Raw genomic sequence first — 26,479 nt, 5'->3', positions numbered from 1 at the left:
AACTGCACTCTCTCCCCATTGCCCTGTGTCAACCGCAAACTAATGCCACTGTCCCACTCTCTCCCATAGCCCTGTATCAATCCCAAACTAATGCCACTGTCCCACTCTCTCCCCATAGCCCTGTATCAATCCCAAACTAATCCCACTGTCCCACTCTCTCCCCATAGCCCTGTATCAATCCCAAACTAATCCCACTGCCCCACTCGCTCCCCATGGCCATGTATCAAACCCAAAACTAAATCTACTCGCCCGATCTCTCCCCTTAGCCCTGTACCATTCCTAAACTAATCCCGCTGTACCTCTCTCCCACCCCATAGCCCTATATCAAACCCCAAACTAACCCCACTGCCCCGCGCTCTCCCCAGAGCTCTGTATCAATTCCAAGCTAATCCCACTGTCCCGATCTCTCCCCGCAGCCCTGTATCAATCCCCAAAATACTCCCACTGCCCCACTCTTCCACCCCATAGCTCTTTATCATTCCCCAAATAATTTCACTATCCCTCTCTCCCACCCTTAGCCCAGTATCAATCCCAAACTAATCCCACTGCCCCGCTCTGTCCCCATAACTCTCTATCAATCCCAAACTAACCCCACTGTCCCGTTGTCTCTCCTTATCCCTGTATCAATCCCCAAACTAATCCCACTGCGTCGCTCTCTCTCCCCATTACCCTGTATCAATCCCCAAACTAATCCCACTGCCTCGCTCTCTCTCCCCATAGCCCTGTATCAATCCCCAAACTAATCCCACTGTCCCTCTCTCTCTCTCCATAGCCCAGTATCAATCCCAAATTAATCCCACTTCCCCTCTCTTCCCCCTACTGCTGTATCAATCCCTAAACTAATCCCACTGCCCCTCTCTCCCCATAGCCATGTATCAATCCCAAACTAATCCCAATGCCCCGCTCTGTTCCCCAACCCCACGCTAATCCTGATGTCTCACGCTCTCCCCATTACCCTGTATCAATCCCAAACTAATCCAACTGTCCCGATCCCTGTTCATAGCCCAGTTCAATTCCCAAACTAATGCCACTGCCCCACTCTCTCCCCATCTCTCTCTATCAATCCCAAACTAACCCCACTGTCCTGCTCTCTCTCCATAGCCCTGTATCAATTCCAAACTAATCCCACTGCCCCGCTATCTCCCCATAGCCCTCGATCAAACCCCAAACTAATCCCACTGCTCTGCTCTCACCCCATAGCCCTGTACCAATCCCAAATTAATCCCACTCCCCCGCTCTCTCCCCCTAGCCTTGTATCAATCCCAAACTAATCCCACTGCGCCACTCGTTCACAAGAGCCTGTCACAATTCCAAATTAATCCCACTGTCCCACTCTCCCCCGTAGACCTGTATCAATCCCCAAAATAATCCCACTGCAACATTCTCTCAACATAGCCAGCATCAGTTCCCAAACCGATACCAGTGCCCTGCTCTGTCCCCATAGCCCTGTATCAATCCCAACTAATCCCACTATCCCTCTTTCCCACCCCATAGTCCTGTATCAATCCCAAACTAATCCCACTGCCCCGCTCTCACCCCATAACCCTGTATCAATCCCCAAACTAATCCCACTCCCCATTTTCTCCCCATACCCTGTACCAATCCGCAAACTAATTCCACTCTCCCGCTCTCTCCCCATAGCCCTGTATAAATGACCAAACTAATCCCACTGTCCCACTCTCTCCCTAGAGCCCTGTATCAATCCCAAACTAATACCACTGCCCCGCTCTCTCCCCATAACACTGTATCACACAGCAAACTAATCCCACTGCCCGATCCCTCCCCATAGCCCTGTATCAATCCCAAACTAACCCCACTGTCCCTCTTTCCCACCCCATAGTCCTGTATCAATCCCAAACTAATCCCACTGCCCCGCTCTCTCCCATAGCACTGTATCAAACAGCAAACTAATCCCACTGTTCTGCTCTCTCCCCATAGCCCTGTATCAATCCCCAAACTAATCCCACTGCCCCTCTCTCCCACCCCATAGAGCCCCGGATCAATCCCAAACTAATCCCACTGCAGCGCTCTCTCTCCATAGACCTGTCTCAATCCCAAATTAATCCCACTGCCCCACTTCCTCCCAAGAGCCCTGTAACAATTCCAAACTGTTCCCACTGTCCCGCTCTCTCCCCATAGACCTGTATCAACCCCTAAACTAATCCCACTGCCCCTCTCTCCCCATAGCCCAGCGTCAATCCCAAACTAATCACACTGCCCCTCTCTCCCCGTAATCCTGCACCAATCCCAAACTAATCACACTGTCACGATCTCTGCCCATTGCCCTATATCAATCCCCAAACTAATCCTCATACTCCGCTCTCCCCATAGCCTTATATCAAACCCCAAACTAATCCCACTGCCCCACTCTCTCCCCAAAGCCCTGTATCAATTCCAAATTCATCCCACTCCCCCGCGCTCTCCCCCTAACCCTGTATCAATCCCTAAACTAATACCACAGCCCCTCTCTCCCCATAGTCCTGTATCAATCCCTAAACTAATCCCACTGAACCTCTCTCTCCCCATAGCCCAGTATCAATCCCAAGCTAATCCCACTGCCCCGATCCCTCTCCAATGCCCAGTATCAATCCCCAATCTAATGCCACTGCTCCGCTCTCTCCCCATAACTCTCTATCAATCCCAAACTAACCCCACTGTCCCACTCTCTCTCCTTATCCCTGTATCAATCCCCAAACTAATCCCAGTGCCCCGCTCTCTCCCCATAGACCTCTATCAATCCCCAAACTAATCCCACTGCCCCGCTCTCCCCCAGCCCTGTATCGATCCCCAAACTAATGCTACTGCCCCGCTCTCTCCCTATAGCCCTCTATCAATCCCCAAACTAATCCCACTGTCTCTCTCTCCCATGACGTGGAGATGCCGGCGTTGGACTGGGGTAAACACAGTAAGAAGTTTAACAACATCAGGTTAAAGTCCAACAGGTTTATTCGGTAGCAAAAGCCACACAAGCTTTCGGAGCTCTAAGCCCCTTCTTCAGGTGAGTGGGAATTCTGTTCACAAACAGAGCTTATAAAGACACAGACTCAATTTACATGAATAATGGTTGGAATGCGAATACTTACAACTAATCAAGTCTTTAAGAAACGAAACAATGTGAGTGGAGAGAGCATCAAGACAGGCTAAAAAGATGTGTATTGTCTCCAGACAAGACAGCCAGTGAAACTCTGCAGGTCCACGCAACTGTGGGAGTTACAAATAGTGTGACATGAACCCAATATCCCGGTTGAGGCCGTCCTCGTGTGTGCGGAACTTGGCGATCAGTTTCTGCTCAGCGACTCTGCGCTGTCGTGTGTCGCGAAGGCCCCCTTGGAGAACGCTTACCCGAATATCAGAGGCCGAATGCCCGTGACCGCTGAAGTGCTCCCCAACAGGAAGAGAACAGTCTTGCCTGGTGATTGTCGAGCGGTGTTCAAGGACAGTAGTGGGAAGTTGTGCGTGGAGTCTGAAGAGATAGGAGAGGCGCTAAATGAATATTTTTCGTCAGTATTCACGCAGGAAAAAGACAATGTTGTCGAGGGGAACACTGAGATACAGGCTTTTGGACTAGACGGGATTGAGGTTAACAAGGAGGAGGTGTTAGCAATTCTGGAAAGTGTGAAAATAGATAAGTCCTCTGGGCCGGATGGGATTTATCCTAGGATTCTCTGGGAGGCTAGGGAAGAGATTGCAGAGCCTTTGGCTTTGATCTTTATGTCGTCATTGTCTACAGGAATAGTGCCAGAAGACTGGAGGATAGCAAATGTTGTCCCCTTATTCAAGAAGGGGAGTAGAGACAACCCTGGTGATTATAGACCAGTGAGCCTTACTTCTGTTGTGGCCAAAGTTTTGGAAAGGATTATAAGAGATAGGATTTATAATCATCTAGAAAGGAATAATTTGATTAGGGATAGTCAACACAGTTTTGTGAAGGGTAGGTCGTGCCTCACAAACCTTATTGAGTTCTTTGAGAAGGTGACCAAAGAGGTGGATGAGGGTAAAGCAGTTGATGTGGTGTATATGGATTTCAGTAAAGCGTTTGATAAGGTTCCCCACGGTAAGCTATTGCAGAAAATACGGACGCATGGGATTGAGGGTGATTTAGCAGTTTGGATCAGGAATTGGCTAGCTGTAAGAAGACAGAGGGTGGTGGTTGATGGGAAATGTTCATCCTGGAGTTCAGTTACTAGTGGTGTACCGCAAGGATCTGTTTTGGGGCCACTGCTGTTTGTCATTTTTATAAATGACCTGGATGAGGGCGTAGAAGGATAGGTTAGTAAATTTGCGGATGACACTGAAATCGGTGGAGTTGTGGACAGTGCGGAAGATTGTTGCAAATTACAGAGGGACATAGATAAGCTGCAGAGCTGGGCTGAGAGGTAGCAAATGCAGTTTAATGCGGAAAAGTGTGAAGTGATTCACTTTGGAAGGAGTAATAGGATTACAGAGTCCTGGGCTAATGGTAAGATACTTGGTAGTGTGGATGAGCAGAGAGATCTCGGTGTCCATATGCATAGATCCCTGAAAGTTGGCACTCGGGTTGATAGGGTTGTTAAAAAGGCATACAGAGAGTTAGCTTCCATTGGTAGAGGGTTTGAGTTTCGGAGCCAGGAGGTCATGTTGCAGCTGTACAAAACTCTGGTGCGGCCTCATTATAGGAAGGATGTGGAAGCATTGGAAAGGGTGCAGAGGAGATTTACTAGGATGTTGCCTGGGATGGTGGGAAGGTCTTATGAGGAAAGGCTGAGGGACTTGAGGTTGTTTTCGTTAGGGAGAAGAAGGTTAAGAGGTGACTTAATAGAGGCATACAAGATGATCAGAGGATTAAATAGGGTAGATAGTGAGAACCTTTTTCCTCGGATGGTGATAGCTAGCACGAGGGGACATAGCTTTAAATTGAGGGATGATAGATATAGGACAGATGTCAGAGGTAGGTTCTTTACTCAGAGAGTAGTAAGGGCGTGGAATGCCTGCAGCAGTAGTGGACTTGCCAACATTAAGGGGATTTAAATGGTCATTGGATAAACATATGGGTGATATTGGAATAGTGTAGGTGAGATGGGCTTTAGATTGGTTTCACAGCTCGGCGCAACATCAAGGGCCGAAGGGCCTGTACTGCGCTGTAATGTTCTATGTTCTCTCCCCATAGCCCTGTATCAATCCCCAAAGAAATCCCACTGCCCTGTTCTCTCACCACAGCCCTGTCTCAATCCCCAATCTAATCCCACTGCTCCGATCCTTCCCCATAGCCCTGTATCAATCCCCAAACTAATCCCACTGCCCCTCTCTCCCACCCCATAGCTCTGTATCAATCCCAAACTAATCCCACTGCTCCACTTGCTCCCAAGAGCACGGTAACAATTCCAAACTATTCCCATTGTCCCACTCTCCCACCCCATAGCCCTCTATCAATCCCCAAACTAATCCCACTGCCCCGCTCTCTCCCCATAGCCCAGTATCAATCCCCAAACTCATGCCACTGCCCCACTCTCGCCCCATAGCTTGTTTCAATCCCAAACTAATCCCACTACCCCGCTATCTTCCCATAGCCTTGTATCAATCCTAAACTAATTCCATTACCCCGCTCTCTCCCCATAGCCCTGTATCAATGCCAAATTAATCCCACTGCCCCGCTTTAACCCCATAGCCCTGTATCAATGCAAAAACTAATTCTCCTGCCCTGCTTTCTTCCTCGGCCCTGTATCAATCCCAAACTAATCCCACTGCTCCGTTCTCCCCCTATAGCCCTGTACCAATCCGCAAACTAATTCCACTATCCCGCTCTCTCCCCAGAGCCCTGTATCAATCCCCAAACGAATCCCACTGCCCCACTCTCTCCCCATAGCCTTGTATCAATCCCAAACTAATCCCACTGCCTCACCCTCTCCCCATAGCCTTGTATCAATCCCAAACTAATCCCGTTGCCTTGCTCTCTCCCCGTAGCCCTGTATCAATTTCAAACTAATCCCACTGTTCTGATCCCTACCCGTAGCCCTGTATCAATCCCCAAAATAATTCCACTGCCCCACTCCCTCAACGTAGCCTGCATCGGTCCACAAACTAATCCCACTGCCCTGCTCTCTCCCCATAGCCCTGTGTCAAACCGCAAACTAATGCCACTGCCTCGCTCTCTCCTCCGAGCCCTGTTTCAATCCTATTTAATCCCACTCTCCCGGTCTCCCCCCCGAGCCATGTATCAACACCTAAACTAATCCCACTGCCCCTCTCTCCCCATAATCCTGTATCAATCCCAAATTAATCCCACTGTTCTGCGCTATTCCCATCGCCCTGTATCAATCCCAAACTAATCCCACTGCCCCTCTGTCCCCATAGCCCTATATCAATCCCAAATTAATCCTACTCCCCCGCTCTCTCCCTATAGCCCTGTATCAATCCCTAAACTATTCGCACTGCCCCTCTCTCCCCATAGCTCTGTGTCAATCCCAAACTAATCCCACTGTCCTGATCTCTCTCCATAGCCCTCTATCAATCCCCAAACTAATGCCACTACCCCGCTTTCTCCCCAGAGCCTTGTATCAATCCTAAACTAATCCCACTGTCCCACTCTCTCCCGAGCCCTGCATCAGTCCCCAAACTAATCCCATTGCCCTTCTCTCTGCCCATCGCCCTGAATCAGTCTCTATCTAATCCCACTGCCCCGCTCTCTCTCCATCGCCCTGTATCAAACCGCAAACTAATCTCACTGCCCTACTCTCTCCCCATAGCCCACTATCAAACCGCAAACTAATCCCACTGCCCCACTCTCTGCCCATAGCCCACTATCAAACCGCAAACTAATCTCACTGCCCCACTCTCTGCCCATAGCCCACTATCAAACCGCAAACTAATCTCACTGCCCCACTCTCTGCCCATAGCCCACTATCAAACCGCAAACTAATCTCACTGCCCCACTCTCTCCCCATAGCCCACTATCAAACCGCAAACTAATCTCACTGCCCTACTCTCTCCCCATAGCCCACTATCAAACCGCAAACTAATCTCACTGCCCCACTCTCTCCCCATAGCCCACTATCAAACCGCAAACTAATCTCACTGCCCTACTCTCTCCCCATAGCCCACTATCAAACCGCAATCTAATCTCACTGCCCCACTCTCTGCCCATAGCCCACTATCAAACCGCAAACTAATCTCACTGCCCCACTCTCTGCCCATAGCCCACTATCAAACCGCAAACTAATCTCACTGCCCCACTCTCTGCCCATAGCCCACTATCAAACCGCAAACTAATCTCACTGCCCCACTCTCTGCCCATAGCCCACTATCAAACCGCAAACTAATCTCACTGCCCTACTCTCTCCCCATAGCCCACTATCAAACCGCAAACTAATCTCACTGCCCCACTCTCTCCCCATAGCCCACTATCAAACCGCAAACTAATCTCACTGCCCCACTCTCTCCCCATAGCCCACTATCAAACCGCAAACTAATCTCACTGCCCCACTCTCTGCCCATAGCCCACTATCAAACCGCAAACTAATCTCACTGCCCCACTCTCTGCCCATAGCCCACTATCAAACCGCAAACTAATCTCACTGCCCCACTCTCTGCCCATAGCCCACTATCAAACCGCAAACTAATCTCACTGCCCCACTCTCTGCCCATAGCCCACTATCAAACCGCAAACTAATCTCACTGCCCTACTCTCTCCCCATAGCCCACTATCAAACCGCAAACTAATCTCACTGCCCCACTCTCTGCCCATAGCCCACTATCAAACCGCAAACTAATCTCACTGCCCCACTCTCTCTCCATCGCCCTGTATCAAACCGCAAACTAATCTCACTGCCCCACTCTCTGCCCATAGCCCACTATCAAACCGCAAACTAATCCCACTGCCCCACTCTCTGCCCATAGCCCACTATCAAACCGCAAACTAATCTCACTGCCCCACTCTCTGCCCATAGCCCACTATCAAACCGCAAACTAATCTCACTGCCCCACTCTCTCTCCATCGCCCTGTATCAAACCGCAAACTAATCTCACTGCCCTACTCTCTCCCCATAGCCCACTATCAAACCGCAAACTAATCTCACTGCCCCACTCTCTGCCCATAGCCCACTATCAAACCGCAAACTAATCTCACTGCCCTACTCTCTGCCCATAGCCCACTATCAAACCGCAAACTAATCTCACTGCCCCACTCTCTGCCCATAGCCCACTATCAAACCGCAAACTAATCTCACTGCCCCACTCTCTGCCCATAGCCCACTATCAAACCGCAAACTAATCTCACTGCCCTACTCTCTCCCCATAGCCCACTATCAAACCGCAAACTAATCTCACTGCCCCACTCTCTGCCCATAGCCCACTATCAAACCGCAAACTAATCTCACTGCCCCACTCTCTGCCCATAGCCCACTATCAAACCGCAAACTAATCTCACTGCCCCACTCTCTCCCCATAGCCCACTATCAAACCGCAAACTAATCTCACTGCCCCACTCTCTGCCCATAGCCCACTATCAAACCGCAAACTAATCTCACTGCCCCACTCTCTGCCCATAGCCCACTATCAAACCGCAAACTAATCTCACTGCCCCACTCTCTGCCCATAGCCCACTATCAAACCGCAAACTAATCTCACTGCCCCACTCTCTGCCCATAGCCCACTATCAAACCGCAAACTAATCTCACTGCCCCACTCTCTCCCCATAGCCCACTATCAAACCGCAAACTAATCTCACTGCCCTACTCTCTCCCCATAGCCCACTATCAAACCGCAATCTAATCTCACTGCCCCACTCTCTCCCCATAGCCCACTATCAAACCGCAAACTAATCTCACTGCCCCACTCTCTGCCCATAGCCCACTATCAAACCGCAAACTAATCTCACTGCCCCACTCTCTGCCCATAGCCCACTATCAAACCGCAAACTAATCTCACTGCCCCACTCTCTGCCCATAGCCCACTATCAAACCGCAAACTAATCTCACTGCCCCACTCTCTGCCCATAGCCCACTATCAAACCGCAAACTAATCTCACTGCCCCACTCTCTCCCCATAGCCCACTATCAAACCGCAAACTAATCTCACTGCCCTACTCTCTCCCCATAGCCCACTATCAAACCGCAAACTAATCTCACTGCCCTACTCTCTCCCCATAGCCCACTATCAAACCGCAAACTAATCTCACTGCCCCACTCTCTCCCCATAGCCCACTATCAAACCGCAATCTAATCTCACTGCCCCACTCTCTCTCCATAGCCCTGTATCAAACCGCAAACTAATCTCACTGCCCCACTCTCTCTCCATCGCCCTGTATCAAACCGCAAACTAATCTCACTGCCCCACTCTCTGCCCATAGCTCTGTATCAAACCGCAAACTAATCTCACTGCCCCACTCTCTGCCCATAGCTCTGTATCATTCCCCAACTATTCCCCCGCACCGTGCTGTCCCCATAGCCCGTATCAATCCCAATGCCCGCTCTCTCCCCATGGCCCTCTATCAATCCCAGACTAATCCCACTGCCCCACTCTCTCCCCATAGTCCTGTATCAATCCCAAATTTATCCAACTCCCCCGCTCTCTCCCCCAACTTGTGTCAATCCCTAAACGAATTCCACTGCCTCTCTCTTCTCATAGCCCTGTATCAATCCCAAGCTAGTCCCACTGCCCCGCTCTCTCCCCCTAGCTCTGTATCAATCCCAAACAAATGCTACTGTCCCACTCTCTCTCCTGCTCCTTTCTCCTCCCCACCCCCCCCCCCAGCCCGCGCCCCACCCCACATGTTGTTGACGGGCTGCTTCTCTATCTGGCTTTGCGAATGAGAGTTTGAGGTTGTGTGTTGATAGTATGAATATGGACCGTCTCTTTGCAATGACTGGATGCCTGAGGGTCCCACAGACTGAAGGCGATTGACAAACAAACCGACGTGGGTGGTGCAGGGATGAGGGGACATGTTTTTCTGGTGGGTGTTGAGCTCATGTGACCTGGAGTCCACTGACTGAAAGGCCGGCGGGAACCGAATCAGTACGAATGGTCATAAGGGGATAAACTAAAAGCTCTGAATCTAAACGCACATCACATTCAAAACAAATCAAATGAACTGATAGCACAAATAGAAATTAATAAATCCGATCCAATCGCCAGGCACATGACTACAGGCTGGTATAGATTGGGACCTGAATATTGAAGAACATGTGACCTCTGAGATCTTGCTGTAAATCAGGAAATGGAAGGAAGATCACAGTCACCACGGACATGGTATTCAGCAAATCGTTGCAGCTATGGGTGACAAATCCCCCCTCCCCCCCCTGTCTGTTAACTCGTTATAGAAGTGGTTAGTGAGAGTTGATGCATTGCTTTGAATTCTCCAAAATTCCTCAGATTTGGGAAAGGTTCCATTCGATTGGAAAAGAACGAATGTAACTCCTGTATTCAAAGGGGGAGGGAGACAGACAGCAGGAAACTACGGGCCAGTTAGCCTCACATCTGTCACAAGGAAAATTCAAAATCATTATGAAAGATGTTATAGCAGGGCACTTAGGAAAATCAAGACAACCAGGCAGAATCGCCATGGTTTTGTGAAAGGGAAATCACATTTAACAAAGTTATTAGAGTTCTTTGAAGGACTCACATGTGCTGTGGATAAAGGGGAGCCAGTGGATGTACTGTACCTCAAGTTTCAGAAGACATTTGATAAGATGCTTCATCTAAGGTTACTGTGGAAAATAAAAGCTCGTGGCATAGGGGGTTCCATAGGGGGTACCTGAATATTGAAGAACATGTGACCTCTGAGATCTTGCTGTAAATCAGGAAATGGATTGAAGATTGACTCGCTAACAGCAAACAGGGAGTTGGCATTAATGAGTGACTTTCTGATGTGACGAGTGGTGTGCCACAGGGATCTATGCTGGGGCCTCAGTTATTTACAGTTTATTTGTTTATATGAAGGACTGAAGGTATGGTTGCTAAGTTTACTGACAACACAAAGGTAGGTAGGAAAGTAAATTGTGAAGAGGACCTAGGGAGGGTACAAAGGGATAGAAACAGAAAATGTGAGATGAGCTCAGCAGGTCTGGCAGCATCTGTGGAGGCAGAAGCACAGTTAACATTTGAAATCCAGAACTTGGTTCTGTGGAAGGGTCATATTGGCTTGAAATGTTTCTCTCCACAGCTGCTGCCAAACCTGCTGAGTTTATCCAGCATTTTTTGTTTTATTTCAGATTTCCAGAGTCCATAGTATTCTATTTTTATTTGCGGGTACAATAGATAGGTTAAGTGAGTGGGCAAAAATCTGATGAATGGAATATAATGTGGGCAAATGTGAAATTGTCCGTTTTGGCAGGAAGCACAAAAAAACTCATTATCTAAATGGGGAAAGACTGCAGAGTTCTGAGATGCAGAGGGATCTGGGCATTCTAGTGCATGAATCACAAAAGGCTAGTATACAGGACAGTAAGTAATTAGGAAAGCTAGTTTATTGTGAGGGGAATTTATGACAAAAGTATGAAGATTATGCTTCAGTTGTGCAGGGCACTGGTGAGACAACATCTGGAGTATAGAATATAAAAGGAAAGATGTAATGTTGGACTGGTATAAAGCACTGGTGAGGCCGCAGCTGGAGTATTGCATGCAGTTTTGGTCACCACATTACAGGAAGGGCATAATTACTCTGGAGAGAGTGCAGAGGGGGTTTACAGGAATGTTGTCAGGGCTGGAAAAGTGTAGCTATGAGGAGAGATTGGATAAGTTGGATTTATTTTCCTTGGAACAAAGACAGCTGAGGGGTGACTTGCTCGAGCTGTACAAAATTCTGAGTGGAAGAGATAGAGTGGACAGGATAAAATTGTTTCCCTTGGTGGAGAATTCTCGAAGTAGGCGACATAGATTCAAGATAAGTGGCAGTAGGTGTAGAGGGGATATGAGGAAGAACTATTTTATGCAGAAGGTGGTGGGTGTCTGGAATTCGCTGCTCATGTTGGTGGTGGAGGCAGAGACCCTGAACTCTTTTTAAAAGTACCTGGATCTGCACATTAACTTATGTAAGCTCTCGGGCAATGGGCCGAGTGCAAGAATCATAGAATCCTACAGTGCAGAAGGAGGCTATTCGGCCCATCGAGTCTGTACTGACCACAATACCACCCAGGCCCTATCCCCATAATGCCATGCATTTACCCTAGCTAGTCCCATTGACACTGAGGGGCAACTTAGCACGGCCAATCTACCTGACCCGCACATCTTTGGACTGTGGGAGGAAACCAGAGCACCCGAGGAAACCCACGCAGACACGAGGAGAATGTGCAAACTCCACACAGACAGTGACCCAGGCCAAGAAGTTGAGATTAGAAATGGCACCTGGGTGAATTTGGGCTAACATGGACAAGATGGGCTGAACAGCCTCCTGTGCTGTAACTTTTCTATGGTTCTCTTTGTCGCCTTATTTAAGGAAAGATATAAATGTATCAGAAACAGTTCATAGAATGTTTACCAAACTAATACGAAGAATGGGCAGGTTGTCTTATAAGAAAAGGTTGGCGAGGTTAGCTTTTTAGAGTAAAGAGAAGAGTAAGAGGCAACTTGATCAAAACCTTTCAGATCCTGAGGGGTACTGGACAGGGTGGATGTGGAGAGGATGCTTCCTCTTGTGAGAGAATCTAGAACTAGGAGTCACTGTTTAAAAATCAGGGGTGGCCCATTTCAGGTGGAGATTAGGAGAATTGTTTTCACTCAGAGGGTGGTGAGTCTCTGGAACTCTCTTCCTCAAAAGGCAGTGGGAGCAGAGACTTTGAATATTTTTTAAGACAGAGTTCGATAGATTCCTGATTACCGAGAGGCTGAAAGGTTATCGGGTGGGTCAGCAGGAATGTGGGGTTGGGGGCTAACATCAGATCAGCCATGATCCTATTGCATGGCGGAGCAGGCTCGAGGGGCCAAGTGGCCTATTCCTGCTCCAATTCCGTATGTTCATATGGATAAATTCTCAAAGGGGAAAAGTTTGACAGGGCTGCAGGCAATGCAGGATTGATTGGGACAAAGAGCCAGCACAGACATGATGGGCCTTCCCCGACGGTGTACCATTCTGTGTTTCCAGCAACTGAAGAAAGGTACGTGAATAGGCTGGGAATAGAGGGATATTGTCCATGTAGAGACAAAAGGTCTTTAGCTTAGAAAGGCAGCATGTGTCGGCGCAGGCTTGGTGGACTGAATGGCTTGTTGCAATGCTGTACTGCCCTTTGTTCTTCTCTGAGTGGCTGATTGGCGCATGGAGCTTGCAGACCGTGGGGACCCCGGTTCTCAGGTTCCAATTTCATGCGTGCCTCTTTAAGGTGGGAATTTGACACTCGTTTTCCCCCTGCTTCCACCCCCCACATTTCCACAGGAGCTGAATAGCCCACACTCTCTCTCTCCGTTTGCCTCAGGTGACTGTCCAAGTGGAGAACTACGAGTACATGATGTTCTGGGCGCTGGGCGTGAGGCTGGGCACCCCTCCGAGGGAGATGCAAGAGAAGATCCAGTCCTCCAAGGGGTGGTTCTTCCAGGGCAAGGTGAAGGCCCCGATGCACCGGTAAGAACCTGGCGCTGGCGGGCAAACGAGTTGGCAGCAAGCGTTTGAGATTGCCGTTGATAGGTGGGGAGGACAACCATTCTGTTCACAGAGTCTTCCCAGTGGTGGTGATTTGGCCCTGCCACAAACCCGACTGATGGTATCTGCCAGGATGTCCCAAATTGGAAACACCGGTTCATGGTGGTGTATGGTTAATGGTATGAGGAACTGCATGCAATACCCAGTGAGCACAGTAACCAGCCCATTCATAGTATAACACTTATTAAAAACTGTTTATTATGTTCTATGTTCTATGTTTATTACAGTAAAGAAAACACATATATACACAAGCAGGACTACAGTGATCTCAGACAATTACATACAAGCGACTACTAAACACACCCACACAGTCTAAGTAGCAATTAACCTTTTGATCCAATGTACACTGACAAGATCTGAACTCTTTCAGGACTTCCCTTTTCCCAAACAACATCCAATCCAATAGATCTACAAGTAAAAGCCAGATTATAGTTACCACACTGTACACGATTGCAGAGTTATTCTGGGGAACGTCTTCTTGTTTCAGCAACGATATTGGTTTTAACTGCCTCTATGAAGGTTTCTGGATTCTTGCTTCTGGTCTGCTAGCTAGAACCAGCTTACAGGCTGCTAACTCAGGTTGCTAGATGGCATCTGCCCCCTGTTTCCACAAACAGGTTGCCAACTATTGTTTCTCTTTGAAGATTCTCTCTGTATATTTGGCTGGCTGTTCCTTTGGCTTCTGTTAGTTCTCAGATTAACATATAGAAACATAGAAAAACTACAGCACAAACAGGCCCTTCGGCCCACAAGTTGTGCCGAACACATCCCTACCTTCTGGGCCGACCTATAACCCTCCATTCTATTAAGCTCCATGTACTCATCCAGGAGTCTCTTAAAAGACCCTATTGAGTTTGCCTCCACCACCCCTGACGGCAGCCGATTCCATTCGCCCACCACCCTCTGTGTGAAAAACTTACCCCTAACATTTCCCCTGTACCTACCCCCCAGCACCTTAAACCTGTGTCCTCTCGTAGCAGACATTTCCACCCTGGGAAAAAGCCTCTGAGAGTCCACCCGATCTATGCCTCTCAACATCTTATCCACCTCTATTAGGTCTCCTCTCATCCTTCGTCACTCCAAGGTGAAAAGACCGAGCTCCCTCAGCCTATCCTCATAAGGCATGCCACTCAATCCAGGCAACATCATTGTAAATCTCCTCTGCACCCTTTCAATCTTTTCCACATCCTTCCTATAGTGAGGCGACCAGAACTGAACACAGTACTCCAAGTGGGGTCTGACGAGGGTCTTATATAGCTGCAACGAGGGTCTTATATAGCATAGCATATGTTTGTCTTCCCTGGATGGTGCAATCGTCTACCCAAAGTGTTTCCTATGAGCAGGACGATGTATTTCTTCTGGTCTGTCTACAACTGTTAATCTGGTTATTGGGATTCACATCCTGTGAAAATGCTGTGGCTTTGAGCCTGCTGGCACATTCATTCCAGCCCATCCAGGTTGCACTGGCCTTCTCTACCATGTCCCTTATCGCCATAACCTTGCACAGTCTTTCTTTTCAGATAGCAGTCCAAATTCCCTTTTGAAGACCTCCACCACCTTCCCAAGACGTTCAATCCAGATTCCCACCACCCTCAGGTTGACAAAATAATTTCTTCCAATCTCTTCTACTCCTTTTGCTCATTATTCTGAATCTCTGCCCTCTAGTTCCTGACTGAGTGGGAACATTTTCTCACTATTTGCCCTGTTCATGCCCCTCAGGATCTTCAATAGTTCTGTCGAGTCTCCTCTCGGCCTTCCTCTCCCCAAGGGAAACAGCCCTAACCTCTCCAATCTAGCAGTCATGTATAATTTCGGTGAGGTCATCCATTTTGCATGAGCACGTCAGCCATATTGAATCTGGTGGGGTCATCCACCTTGAGTGGACAGGAATGTCTTGTTTAATCTCGGCGGGCCATCCATTCGTAGAGTGGATGAGGCACCCATGTTGAACCTGGGCGACTGGTCAATTTGAGGACGGGCGTGGTGGCCATGTTTAATCTGGGCAGTGGGTCAACTTGAGGACTGGGGATGGTGGCCATATTTAATCTGGGCGGCTGATCAATTTGTGGACGGGCATGGTGGCCATGTTTAATCTGGGCAGTGGGTCAACTTGAGGACTGGGGATGGTGGCCATATTTAATCTGGGCGGCTGATCAATTTGTGGACGGGCATGGTGGCCATGTTTAATCAGGGCAGGTAGCCCATTATGAGGAGTGGGCATGGTGGCCATGTTTAATCTGGGCAATTTGTGCATGTTCAGGAATGGACATGGTGTGCATTTGGAGGGGGGGATGTCGCAAGTTGGCGAGAAAATATTCAATCCATGCTAACACTCATTCTTTCCCACCCTCTCCCCACAGGCGGTACTGCAAGCGGGTACTAATGGCAGCTCGGCTAAAGAAGGACCGGCTGGTCCTGAAATCCTTCAAGGACATCCCGCTGGAGAACCTGGAGCACCTGCTACCGGCGGTGAAGATGCGCATCACCTTTACGGATCGCACCTTCCTCTATTTCACCCTGGTGGCTGGGGGCTCGGCTCTCTTTGCCAATCTGACGGTACTGGGCTTCTACAGCCTGAAGGTGGACTTCCTGCTGCTGCTGCTGCTCTTCACCATGCTGATGGTGCACCGCCGGCAGCGCCTCTTCCAGCTCAAACGTGACCAGCACGCCCTCAACCACGCCAACATGCTATACAACAAGAGCACTTCCAACAATGGTGAGCTGCTCGTCACCCTGGTACGACGTGCCCAGCAGGAACACATCAAAGAACTGATGCTGGCACACGCCTTCAGCCTGCTGCTCCACCAATCACCAGACACCAGGCCCGATCACAGTGAGTAACACTCCCTCTGCACCCTCCCCATCAAACACTCCCAGGACAGGTACAGCACGGGGTTAGATACAGAGTAAAGCTCCCTCTACACTGTCCCCATCAAACACTCCCAGGACAGGTACAGCACGGGGTTAAATACAGAATAAAGCTCCCTCTACACTGTCCCCATCAAACACTCCCAGGACAGGTACAGTACGGGGTTAAATACAGAGTAAAGCTCCCTCTACACTGTCCCCATCAAACACTCCCAGGACAGGGACAGCATGGGGTTAGATACAGAATCAAGCTCCCTCTGCACCGTCCCTAATAAACACTCCCAGGACAGACACAGCACGGAGTTAGATGCAGAGTAACACTCCCTCTGCACCGTCCCCATCAAACACTCCCAGGACAGGTACAGTACGGGGTTAAATACAGAGTAAAGCTCCCTCTACACTGTCCTCATCAAACACTCCCAGGACAGGTACAGCACGGAGTTAGATGCAGAGTAACACTCCCTCTGCACCGTCCCCATCAAACACTCCCAGGACAGGTACAGCGCGGGGTTAAATACAGAGTAAATCTCCCTTTACACTTTTCCCATGTGTTGACTCTAATTCCTGTAAATTTCTGAGATCAGCTCTCATTCATCTAAACGCCAGGAAATCTCTACACCAGCTGCTGTGTTTCTCTTCATTGGCTACCCTCCCATGTTGGGAATCAGTCTCATGAATCCTGAGTGTATTGCTTTGAAGTATTTTCTTCCAGTACACAGACTCAAACCGAACTGACCTGAGCCCTGTCCAGTTGTAGCCAGACTTATTCATTCCTGTACCCCAGTCCCCTTGCTGTAAAGGCCAACTTGCCATTTACCTTCCTAATTGCTTGCTGTGCCTGCATCTGCTAACATTCTGCCCAAGGACGCCCTGTACCCCCTGAATGCCAACATTTACTGGCCTCTCACCTGCCCCACAAAATTTGTTCCCCTTTTGTTGCCACCACCATGAATAAGCTCACACTTCCCTGCATCATACTCCACCTGCCACTCTCACGCCTGATCGCTTGAGCAGTCTGTATCTCTTTGTGTCCTCCCCACAGCTTACCTTCCCACGTTAGTTTGCAGCATCAGCATACTGTGGCATACTGTGGTTTCGCTCATCTCACTTTAGGGAGGTGTGGAGGGCAGAGGGAGGAGGGTTCCTCAAGTGGGTGGTCCGAAGGAGATTTACCAGACTTGACCCCAGGGTATGAGGGTGATTTTCCACAGGGGTTAGGGTTGGAAAAGTTGGGGTTGACCTGTTTGGAGCTAAGGAGATCGAGGGGAAGATCTGAGGGAGGCGTACGAGATTAGCACCTGTTCAGATGAGGTAGAGAAAGAAACCCTGTCATCATTCGCTGCTCGATCTGGGAAGCAGTTTGACAGTTTGGACCAAGAAATGCGAGTTGGGGGGGAATGTAAGGAGGAATCTTTTTCATGCAGTCAGTAGTGATGAACCTGAACTTGCTGCCTGTTTGGAAGAGTGTTAGGAAGTGGAGACGATGAACGACTTCGGAAGGAAATTGGAGGGGCTCTTGAGGGAAAGAGACTTGCAGAGCTATGTGGGGCAGGCGTGGAACAGAACTGTCTGGATTGCTCTACCAAGAGCCAGCAGGATTCAACAGGCTGCATGGCCTCCTTCCTTAGCCACAATGACTCCACACCTCTCATTATCCTGCCCCTTCCTTCAGAGTGATAGACACTGGGAATGTACCAGAAACATAATCTCTCCCCTGTCCAAACTCTCTCTCACAATTCCGTGAGCCTCGCTTTCCTTCACCTTTTGTGAGGTACACTTTGCCATTACCTGACACAAGGAATAGGAGCAGGAGTAGGCCATTCAGCCCTTCGAGCCCTCTCTACCATCAGTCTTGCACATACTCGAAGACTGAGCCTCTGCTGTGGTAGAGAATTCCAAACATTCAGCACCCAGGGGGTACAGAATGAAAGGGACAGTCTGGGATAGGGTGGAGGCTGGGAGAGATTAAGTGACAAAAATGCTCGTCATGGTTGGAGTAAAAGACAAATGCTGGCCTCGCTGGTCCGCTCCGCATCTCACAAAATGGTAAATGAATCAGCTTTATTTAAGTTCAATCCGATAGTTTCAGATGTGAGTATGTTGCTCTCAGACTCAGCGTGAAATACTCCCACGTTATGACCACATTTAACCAGAGGTTAACCCTGTCCCGTTTCAGAACACAAGATCTAAAAATAGGCTCTTTCATGGTTGCAAGACGACCTGGTATTTAGGAAACTGTCTCAAATGCATTCCCTCACCCAACCCTTCTTTCTGGTTGGTTTAGAACATAGAACATAGAAAAAAATACAGCACAAACAGGCGCTTCGGCCCACAAGTTGCGCCGGTCATGTCCCTCTCTACCTAGGCTTATATGTAGGCTTACCTATAACCCTCAATCCTATTAAGTTCCATGTACTCATCCAGAAGTCTCTTAAAAGACCCTATCGAGTTTGCCTCCACCACCACTGACGGCAGCCGATTCCACTCACCTACCACCCTCTGAGTGAAAAACTTACCCCTGACATCTCCTCCGTGCCTACTCCCCAGCACCTTAAACCTGTGTTCTCTCGTAGCCATTTCAGTCTCCGAGAATCCACCCGATCTATACCTCTCAACATCTTGTACACCTCTATCAGGTCACCTCTCATCCTTCGTCTCTCCAAGGAAAGAAAACCGAGCTCCCTCAACCTATCCTCATAAGGCATTCCAACCAATCCTGGCAACATCCTGTAAATCTTCTCTGTACCCTTTCAATAATTTCCACATCCCTCCTGTAATGAGGCGACCAGAACTGAGCACAGTACTCAAAGTGGGGTCTGACGAGGGTCTTATAAAGCTGCATCATTATCTCCCGACTCCTAAACTCAATCCCTCGATTGGTGAAGGCCAGCACACCATACGCCTTCTTAACCACCTCCTCTACCTGCGAGGCCGATTTCAGAGTCCGATGGACCCGGACTCCAAGGTCCTTCTGATCCTCTACACTGCTAAGAGTCTTACCCTTGATATTATACTCCTTCATGTTCACAAAAGAGGTGGAGTGTCTTGTAAAAAGGAAGAGGGAAGCTTATGAAGGGATGAGGAAACAAGGTTCAGATGGCTCGATTGAGGGTTACAAGTTCGCAAGGAATGAGCTGAAAAAGGAGCTTAGGAGAGCTAGGAGGGGGCATGAGAAGTCCTTGGCGGGTCGGATCAAGGAAAACCCCAAGGCTCTTATGTGAGGAATAAAAGAATGACCAGGGTGAGGTTAGGGCCGGTCAAGGACAGTAGTGCGAACTTGTGTATGGAGTCAGTAGAGATAGGAGAGGTGATGAATGAATACTTTTCCTCAGTGTTCACCAAGGAAAGGGCCATGTCTTTGAGGAAGAGAAGGTGTTACAGGCTAATAGGCTGGGGAAGTAGATGTTCGGAGGGAGGATGTACTAGCAGTTTTGAATAAACTGAAGGTCGATAAGTCCCCTGGGCCTGATGAAATATATCCTAGGATTCTTTGGGAGGCAAGGGATGAGATTGCAGAACCTTTGGCTTTGATCTTTGGGTCCTCATTGTTCACGGGGATGGTGCCAGAGGACTGGAGAGTGGCGAATGTTGTTCCTCTGTTTAAGAAAGGGAATAGAAATGACCCTGGTAATTATAGGCCGGTAAGTCTTACTTCGGTGGTTGGTAAGTTGATGGAAGAGGTCCTTAGAGATGGGATTTACGACCATTTAGAAAGATGCGGATTAATCCGGGATAGTCAGCACAGATTCGTGAAGGGCAAGTCATGCCTCACAAATTTGATATAATTTTTTGAGGAGGTAACTAAGTGTGTTGATGAAGGTAGGGCAGTTAATGTCATATACATGGATTTTAGAAAGGCGTTTGATAAGGTCCCCCATGGTCGGCTTATGATGAAAGTGAGGAGGTGTGGGATAGAGGGAAAGTTGGCCGATTGGATAGGTAACTGACTATCTGATCGAAGACAGAGGGTGGTGGTGGATGGAAAATTTTCGGACTGGAGGCAGGTTGCTAGCGGAGTGCCACAGGGATCAGTGCTTGGTCCTCTGCTCTTTGTGATTTTTATTAATGACTTAGAGGCGGGGGCTGAAGGGTGGATCAGTAAATTTGCTGATGACACCAAGATTGGTGGAGTAATGGATGAGGTGGAGGGCTGTTGTAGGCTGCAAAGAGACATAGATAGGATGCAAAGCTGGGCTAAAAAATGGCAGATGGAGTTTAACCCTGATAAATGTGAGGTGATTCATTTTGGTAGGACTAATTTAAATGTGGATTACAGGGTCAAAGGTAGGGTTCTGAAGACTGTGGAGGAACAGAGAGATCTTGGGGTCCATATCCACAGATCTCTGAAGGTTGCCACTCAAGTGGATAGAGCTGTGAAGAAGGTCTATAGTGTGTTAGCTTTTATTAACAGGGGGTTGGAGTTTAAGAGCCGTGGGGTTATGCTGCAACTGTACAGGACCTTGGTGAGACCACATTTGGAATATTGTGTGCAGTTCTGGTCACCTCACTATAAGAAGGATGTGGAAGCGCTGGAAAGAGTGCAGAGGAGATTTACCAGGATGCTGCCTGGTTTGGAGGGTAGGTCTTATGAGGAAAGTTTGAGGGAGCTAGGGCTGTTCTCTCTGGAGCGGAGGAGGTTGAGGGGAGACTTAATAGAGGTTTATAAAATGATGAAGGGGATAGATAGAGTGAACGTTCAAAGACTATTTCCTCGGGTGGATGGAGCTATTACAAGGGGGCATAACTATAGGGTTCATGGTGGGAGATATAGGAAGGATGTCCGAGTTAGGTTCTTTACTCAGAGAGTGGTTGGGGTGTGGAATGGACTGCCTGCAGTGATAGCGGAGTCAGACTTTAGGAACATTTAAGCGATTATTGGATAGGCACATGGAACACACCAGGATGATAGGGAGTGGGATAGCTTGATCTTGGTTTCAGATAAAGCTCAGCACAACATCGTGGGCTGAAGGGCCTGTTCTGTGCTGTACTGTTCTATGTTCTATATTCTATGGTCATCCCATTTGACCTGCCAAAATGGACCACGACACATTTATCCGGGTTGAAGTCCATCTGTCACTTCTCCGCCCAGTCTTGCATCCTATCTATGTCACGCTGCAGCTTCTGACATCCCTCCAAACTATCCACAACACCACCAACCTTCGTGTCGTCAGCAAACTTACCAACCCATCCCTCCACCTCCTCATCCAGGTCATTTATGAAAATGACAGACATCAAGGGTCCCAGAACAGATCCCTGGGGCACTCCACTGGTGACCGACCTCCATTCAGAAAAAGGTTTGCCGAGGTTGTGCAAACGTTAAAGTCGCCCATGATTCGTTTCGTAACTCACATACCCTGCCTCCCTCCCTCCAGCTGCCTGACTTGTACTCAGTCCAATATAATAGCATGGATTGAGGATTTCATTCTTCATTTCTTCATTCAGAGGATGTGGGCATCTCTGGCCAGACCAGCATTCATTTGCCCATTCCCCGACGGGCATTGGTTAACGGACAGGAAAGAGAGAGGAGAGAGAGAGATGGGGCTTTCTCATAGTTGGGAGGCTGTGATCTGTGGGGTGGCACAGCGATCGGTGCTGATCAGCTATTCACAATCTATCTCAATGCGTCGATGACGAGACGGAGAGCAATGTATCCAAGTTTGTTGAGGGTACCGAGCTCGCTGGGATTGCAAACTGTGAGGAGGACACAAAGAGGCCGCAAGGAGAGACAGACAGATGGGTGAGATGAGCAACAAGATGGAGGCGTGAACTTATTCCCGCTGATCAAAAGAACAGAAAGGCAAAACATTCTTTCAATGGTGTGAAGCTTGCAAATGTTCCAAGAGACTCACACAAGTTAGCATGGCGAAGACAGCAAGCAGTTAGAAAGACAAATGGCACATTGGCTTTTATTGCATTAGCATTGGAAGCAAGGGATAAAGAAGTCTTGCTACGCTTATGCCAGGCTTTGGTGAGACTGCATCTGGAATTGTGTACGCAATTTTGGACTCCACGTTTAAGGAAGATTTACTCGCGTTGGAGGCCATACGGCGAAGTTCGGGCCCTGGAAAAGGAGGGGGATGTCCTGTGATTGGGAGCTGAGTAAGCTTGGTTTGTGTTCTCTGGAGAAGAGTGAGAGACAATCTTATTGAGACGTCTAGGATGCTGAAGGGAGTTCGATAGGGTGGACACTGGGGGTTTGTTTCCACTGGTCAGACACCGTGTGGAATGGCGGAGCAGGCTTGATGGGCCGAATGGTCTCCTCCTGTTGCTATCGCTGTGTTTGCTGAGCACGGAGGTCATAGAGGTTTACAGCATAGAAACAGGCCCTTCGGCCCAACTTGTCCATGCTGCCTTTTTTTTTAACCACTGAGCTAGTCCCAATTGCCCGCATTTGGCCCATAGCCCTCTATACCCATCCTACCCATGTAACTATCTAAATGCTTTTTAAAAGACAAAATTGTACCCGCCTCTACTACTACCTCTGGCAGCTTGTTCCTGACACTCAACACCCTCTGTGTGGGAAAAATTGCCCCTCTGGTCCCTTTTGTATATCTCCCCTCTCACCTTAAACCTATGCCCTCTAGTTTTAGACTCCCCTACCTTTGGGAAAGGATATTGACTCTGCTCCATGCGATCACAACTCTGCACTCTGAGCTGCATTTCAGCACCCGGCTCCTGGGTTTGGAGGGACAAGAGGAGGGGTGAGCGTTCACTGTCTGACCGCATTGTGTCTACTTTAACCCCCCCCCCCCCCCCCCCACCACCACCCCTCCCTCCCTCCACCACCCCTCCCTGGCAGGTACGGAAATGGCAACTCTGCTGACCAACAAGGTCTCCATGTGGCTGAGGGAGCGTTCGGGATTGCCCGTCATGTTCAATGGGGATCGGGCCCTGACCAATCTCCGGAGCTTCGAGAGGCGGCTGAGCGAGCGCTGAGGCCAGGAGGAGCCACCTTGCACAGGCCGGACACCGCGTTGGCTGTGGGAGTATCGGACAGGGTGGGGGAGGGAAGAGGCAGGAGAACCCTACCGGCTACTGAAGATCAACCACCCCCTCCCTCAACTCCACCCCCCCCCCCCCCCCCCCCCCCCACCCCCACCAACACACCCCACCGCTACCAGATACACAACCACCGCCAGAAGCACCAGACGGAAGCGATGGCTCTGGCTGTCGAACAGCTGGCAGCCGCCCGCTGTCTCCCTGAGGGAGAACAGGCTGTGACCTTCAGGACATCTGCACAGCACGCAGCCCCTTCCAGTGAGAGGGAGGGGGAGCAGCCAGAGGGGTCCCGGCCAGAGTTCAGCGAGAAAGGGAACCATCTGCGGGGTTTAACCAGGTGGAACTCAGGGGTAGGGGCTGAGGGAGGGATGAGGAGGGGGTGAGAAATGGGGAAGAGGATGGAATGAGGGGAGCAGTAAGGGGAGGGAGAGGAGGAGTGCAGAGAAGTGAGGGTGATGGGTGAAGATAGTGGTACGGGGAGGGAGAGGAGAGCGGGAGGAGCAAGGAGGTGGAAGCAGTCTGGGTGGTGAGGAGAGGGTGTGGAGAAGGAGCAGGGTGATATGGAGAGGCTGAGTGAGGGGACAGTGAGCAGGAGGGGGGAGGTTAGGGGAAAGTGAGGGTGAGGCGACAGGGGAGAGGGCGAGAGGAGAGTGAGGGGGAGAGGGTGAATAGAGAGGGTGTGGAGAAGGAGCAGGGTGAGGGTGCTGGGTGACCACAGTCAGGATCGTTATATCTGTCTCCTGCTCAGTGTCCTGACCCGATCAGTTGTCTGATGTGGGAGAGAGAGCAGAGCTTCACTCCCAGCCCCAACACAGTCACAATTTAAAATAAACATTCAACGTTCAAACCATTGTGTCTCTCTCAGTTTTTCAGTGTCTCCCCTCCTCTCTCCACCTCTCCTCTTTATCTTTGATGCTTCAGCTTTCCATCTCTGTCTCTCTCCCTCTCTCTCTGTCTCTCCCTCTCTCTGTCATTCTCCCTCTCTCTGTCTCTTTCCCTGCCTCTCTACCTCTTTGTCTTTCTCTCTCTGTCTCTGTGTCTCTCTTCCTTACTCTGTCCCTCTCTCTCTCTCTCTCTCCCCCTGTCACTCTCTCTGTCTCTGTCCCTCTCTGTCCTTCTTTGTCTCTCTCTGTCTCTCTGTTTAGTAAATGTGTTTTTTCTCCATGGCAAAAATAAATAGTTAAGAACAGATGCAGAAAATAGTCAAGAAGGCCAACGGAAGGCTGGCCTTCAGATATAAAGGGCTGCAGTATGGGGATGCAGATGTTATGCTGCAGTTGTACAAAACCCTACTTAGACCCCACTTAGAGTACTGTGACTAGGTATAGGCACCATACCTCAGGAAGGATGTTTTGGCCTTGAAGTTCAATGCAGGTTTACAAGAATTATACATGGATTTCAGGGGTTAAGTTATGAGGAGAGGCTAAACAAACTAGGCCTTTATTCTCTCAAATTCAGAAGGTTATTACAGGGAGGTTCAGGGAGAATAAGGATAAACTGTTTCCATTAGTTGAAGGCTCTCGAACCAAGGGCCATAATCTAAAAATTAGGACCAAGCCATTCAGGCGAGATGTTAGAAAAAACTTCTACACGCAGAAAATGGTGGAGGTTTGGAACTCTCTTCCTCAAATGGCGATGGATGCTGGTTCAATTGTGAGGTTTAAATCTGAGATCGACAATTTTTTATTCAGCAGAGTTATCAAGAGATCTGGGCCTAGGGCAGGGACATGGAGCTAGGCCACAGATCAGCCATGACCTTATTGAATGACGGAGCAGGCTCGAGGGGCTGAATGGCCTGCTTCTGTTCCTACATTCCTAACCAGCGTTCCTAGATTCCCTTCTGGAATGCCCCCATTTTGAACATCAGCAGGGTTCCTGGCACATGAATTGCAAAGACAGTGCATTCAGATGCTGCGAGCGATTGGGAAGGCAAATGGAATGTTGTTGTTTATTGACAGGGGAAGATAATATAAAAGTCAGGATGTTTTTTGTCACGAACCCAGCAGATGGTGTCTGCGCGGGTGTCCCAACCTGGAACACCGGTTTGTGATGGAGTCTGGTGAATGGTGTGAGGAGTCGCATGCGATGCCCAGTGAGAATAACAGCTCAGCTGTAGAATAACACTTATTGAAGACTATTTATTACAATAAAGACAAAGACACATATACACCAACAGGGCTATAATCATAGAATCCTACAGTGCAGAAGGAGGCCCTTCGGCCCATCGAGTCTGCACCGACCACAATCCCAGGCCCTATCCCCAAACCCCATGCATTCACCCTAGCTGGTCCCCTGATACTAAGGGGCAGTTTAGCATAGCCAATCCACCTAACCCACACATCTTTAGACTATTATAATGATCTAAGACGGTTACATATAGAAATGACTAAACACACCTACACAATTTAAGTAGCAATTACCCTTTGATCCAAAGTACATTTACAAGAACTGAATTCTTTCAGGACTTCCCTCTTACCAAACAACATCTATTTTAGTAGATCTATAAGTAAAGGCCAGCCTACAGTTACCACACTACACGATTGCAAAGTTATTCTAGGGAATGTCTCTACCTTGTTCAGCGAAGAATGGGGGATTTTCCAGCCGCCCTCACCCCAAGTCTGGAAATTCCCGCTCAAGGTCAACAGACCTTTTCATGGCAAAAATTCAGTCCTCAAAGGTTTCCGCACTCATGCTTCTGGTCTGTTCGCTTGAACCAGCTTACAGGCTGCTAGGTGGAATCTTCCTCCCTGCTTCCACAAATGTTGGCAATTATACTATTTTTCCCTTTGATTGTTCTCTCTTGTATTTGCTGTCTGTCCCCTCAGCTTCTGTAATTCTAAAACATTAACATATATGCCTTCCCTCAATAGCTCAATCATCTAACTAAAGTGTTTCCTATTCATAGAGTCATGAAGTGCAGTAAAGGCCCTTGGCCCATCGAGTCAGCACCGACAACAACTACCAAAGTCGCGCTGATTCCATTTTCCTGCTCTTGTCCCATATCCTTGA

At 49.0% G+C, this 26,479-nt stretch overlaps 1 protein-coding gene across 1 annotated transcript in view; it reads left to right on the top strand.

The window, feature by feature from the left end:
* The window catches only part of LOC144493870 (transmembrane protein 143-like), an 88,267-nt gene extending 64,462 nt beyond the window's left edge, over positions 1-23,805 (top strand). Inside the window, exons 5-7 of the mRNA XM_078213444.1 lie at positions 13,380-13,525; positions 15,964-16,436; positions 23,271-23,805. Coding sequence (XP_078069570.1) covers positions 13,380-13,525; positions 15,964-16,436; positions 23,271-23,407 — 756 coding nt within the window. The 3' untranslated portion in view covers positions 23,408-23,805. The remainder of the gene's footprint in view (positions 1-13,379; positions 13,526-15,963; positions 16,437-23,270) is intronic.
* The last annotated feature ends 2,674 nt before the right edge of the window (positions 23,806-26,479 follow it).

This window comes from Mustelus asterias, chromosome 5, assembly GCF_964213995.1.
Source record: "Mustelus asterias chromosome 5, sMusAst1.hap1.1, whole genome shotgun sequence".
Classification (NCBI taxonomy): domain Eukaryota; kingdom Metazoa; phylum Chordata; class Chondrichthyes; order Carcharhiniformes; family Triakidae; genus Mustelus; species Mustelus asterias.
This window is presented reverse-complemented; position numbering and strand designations above follow the sequence as displayed.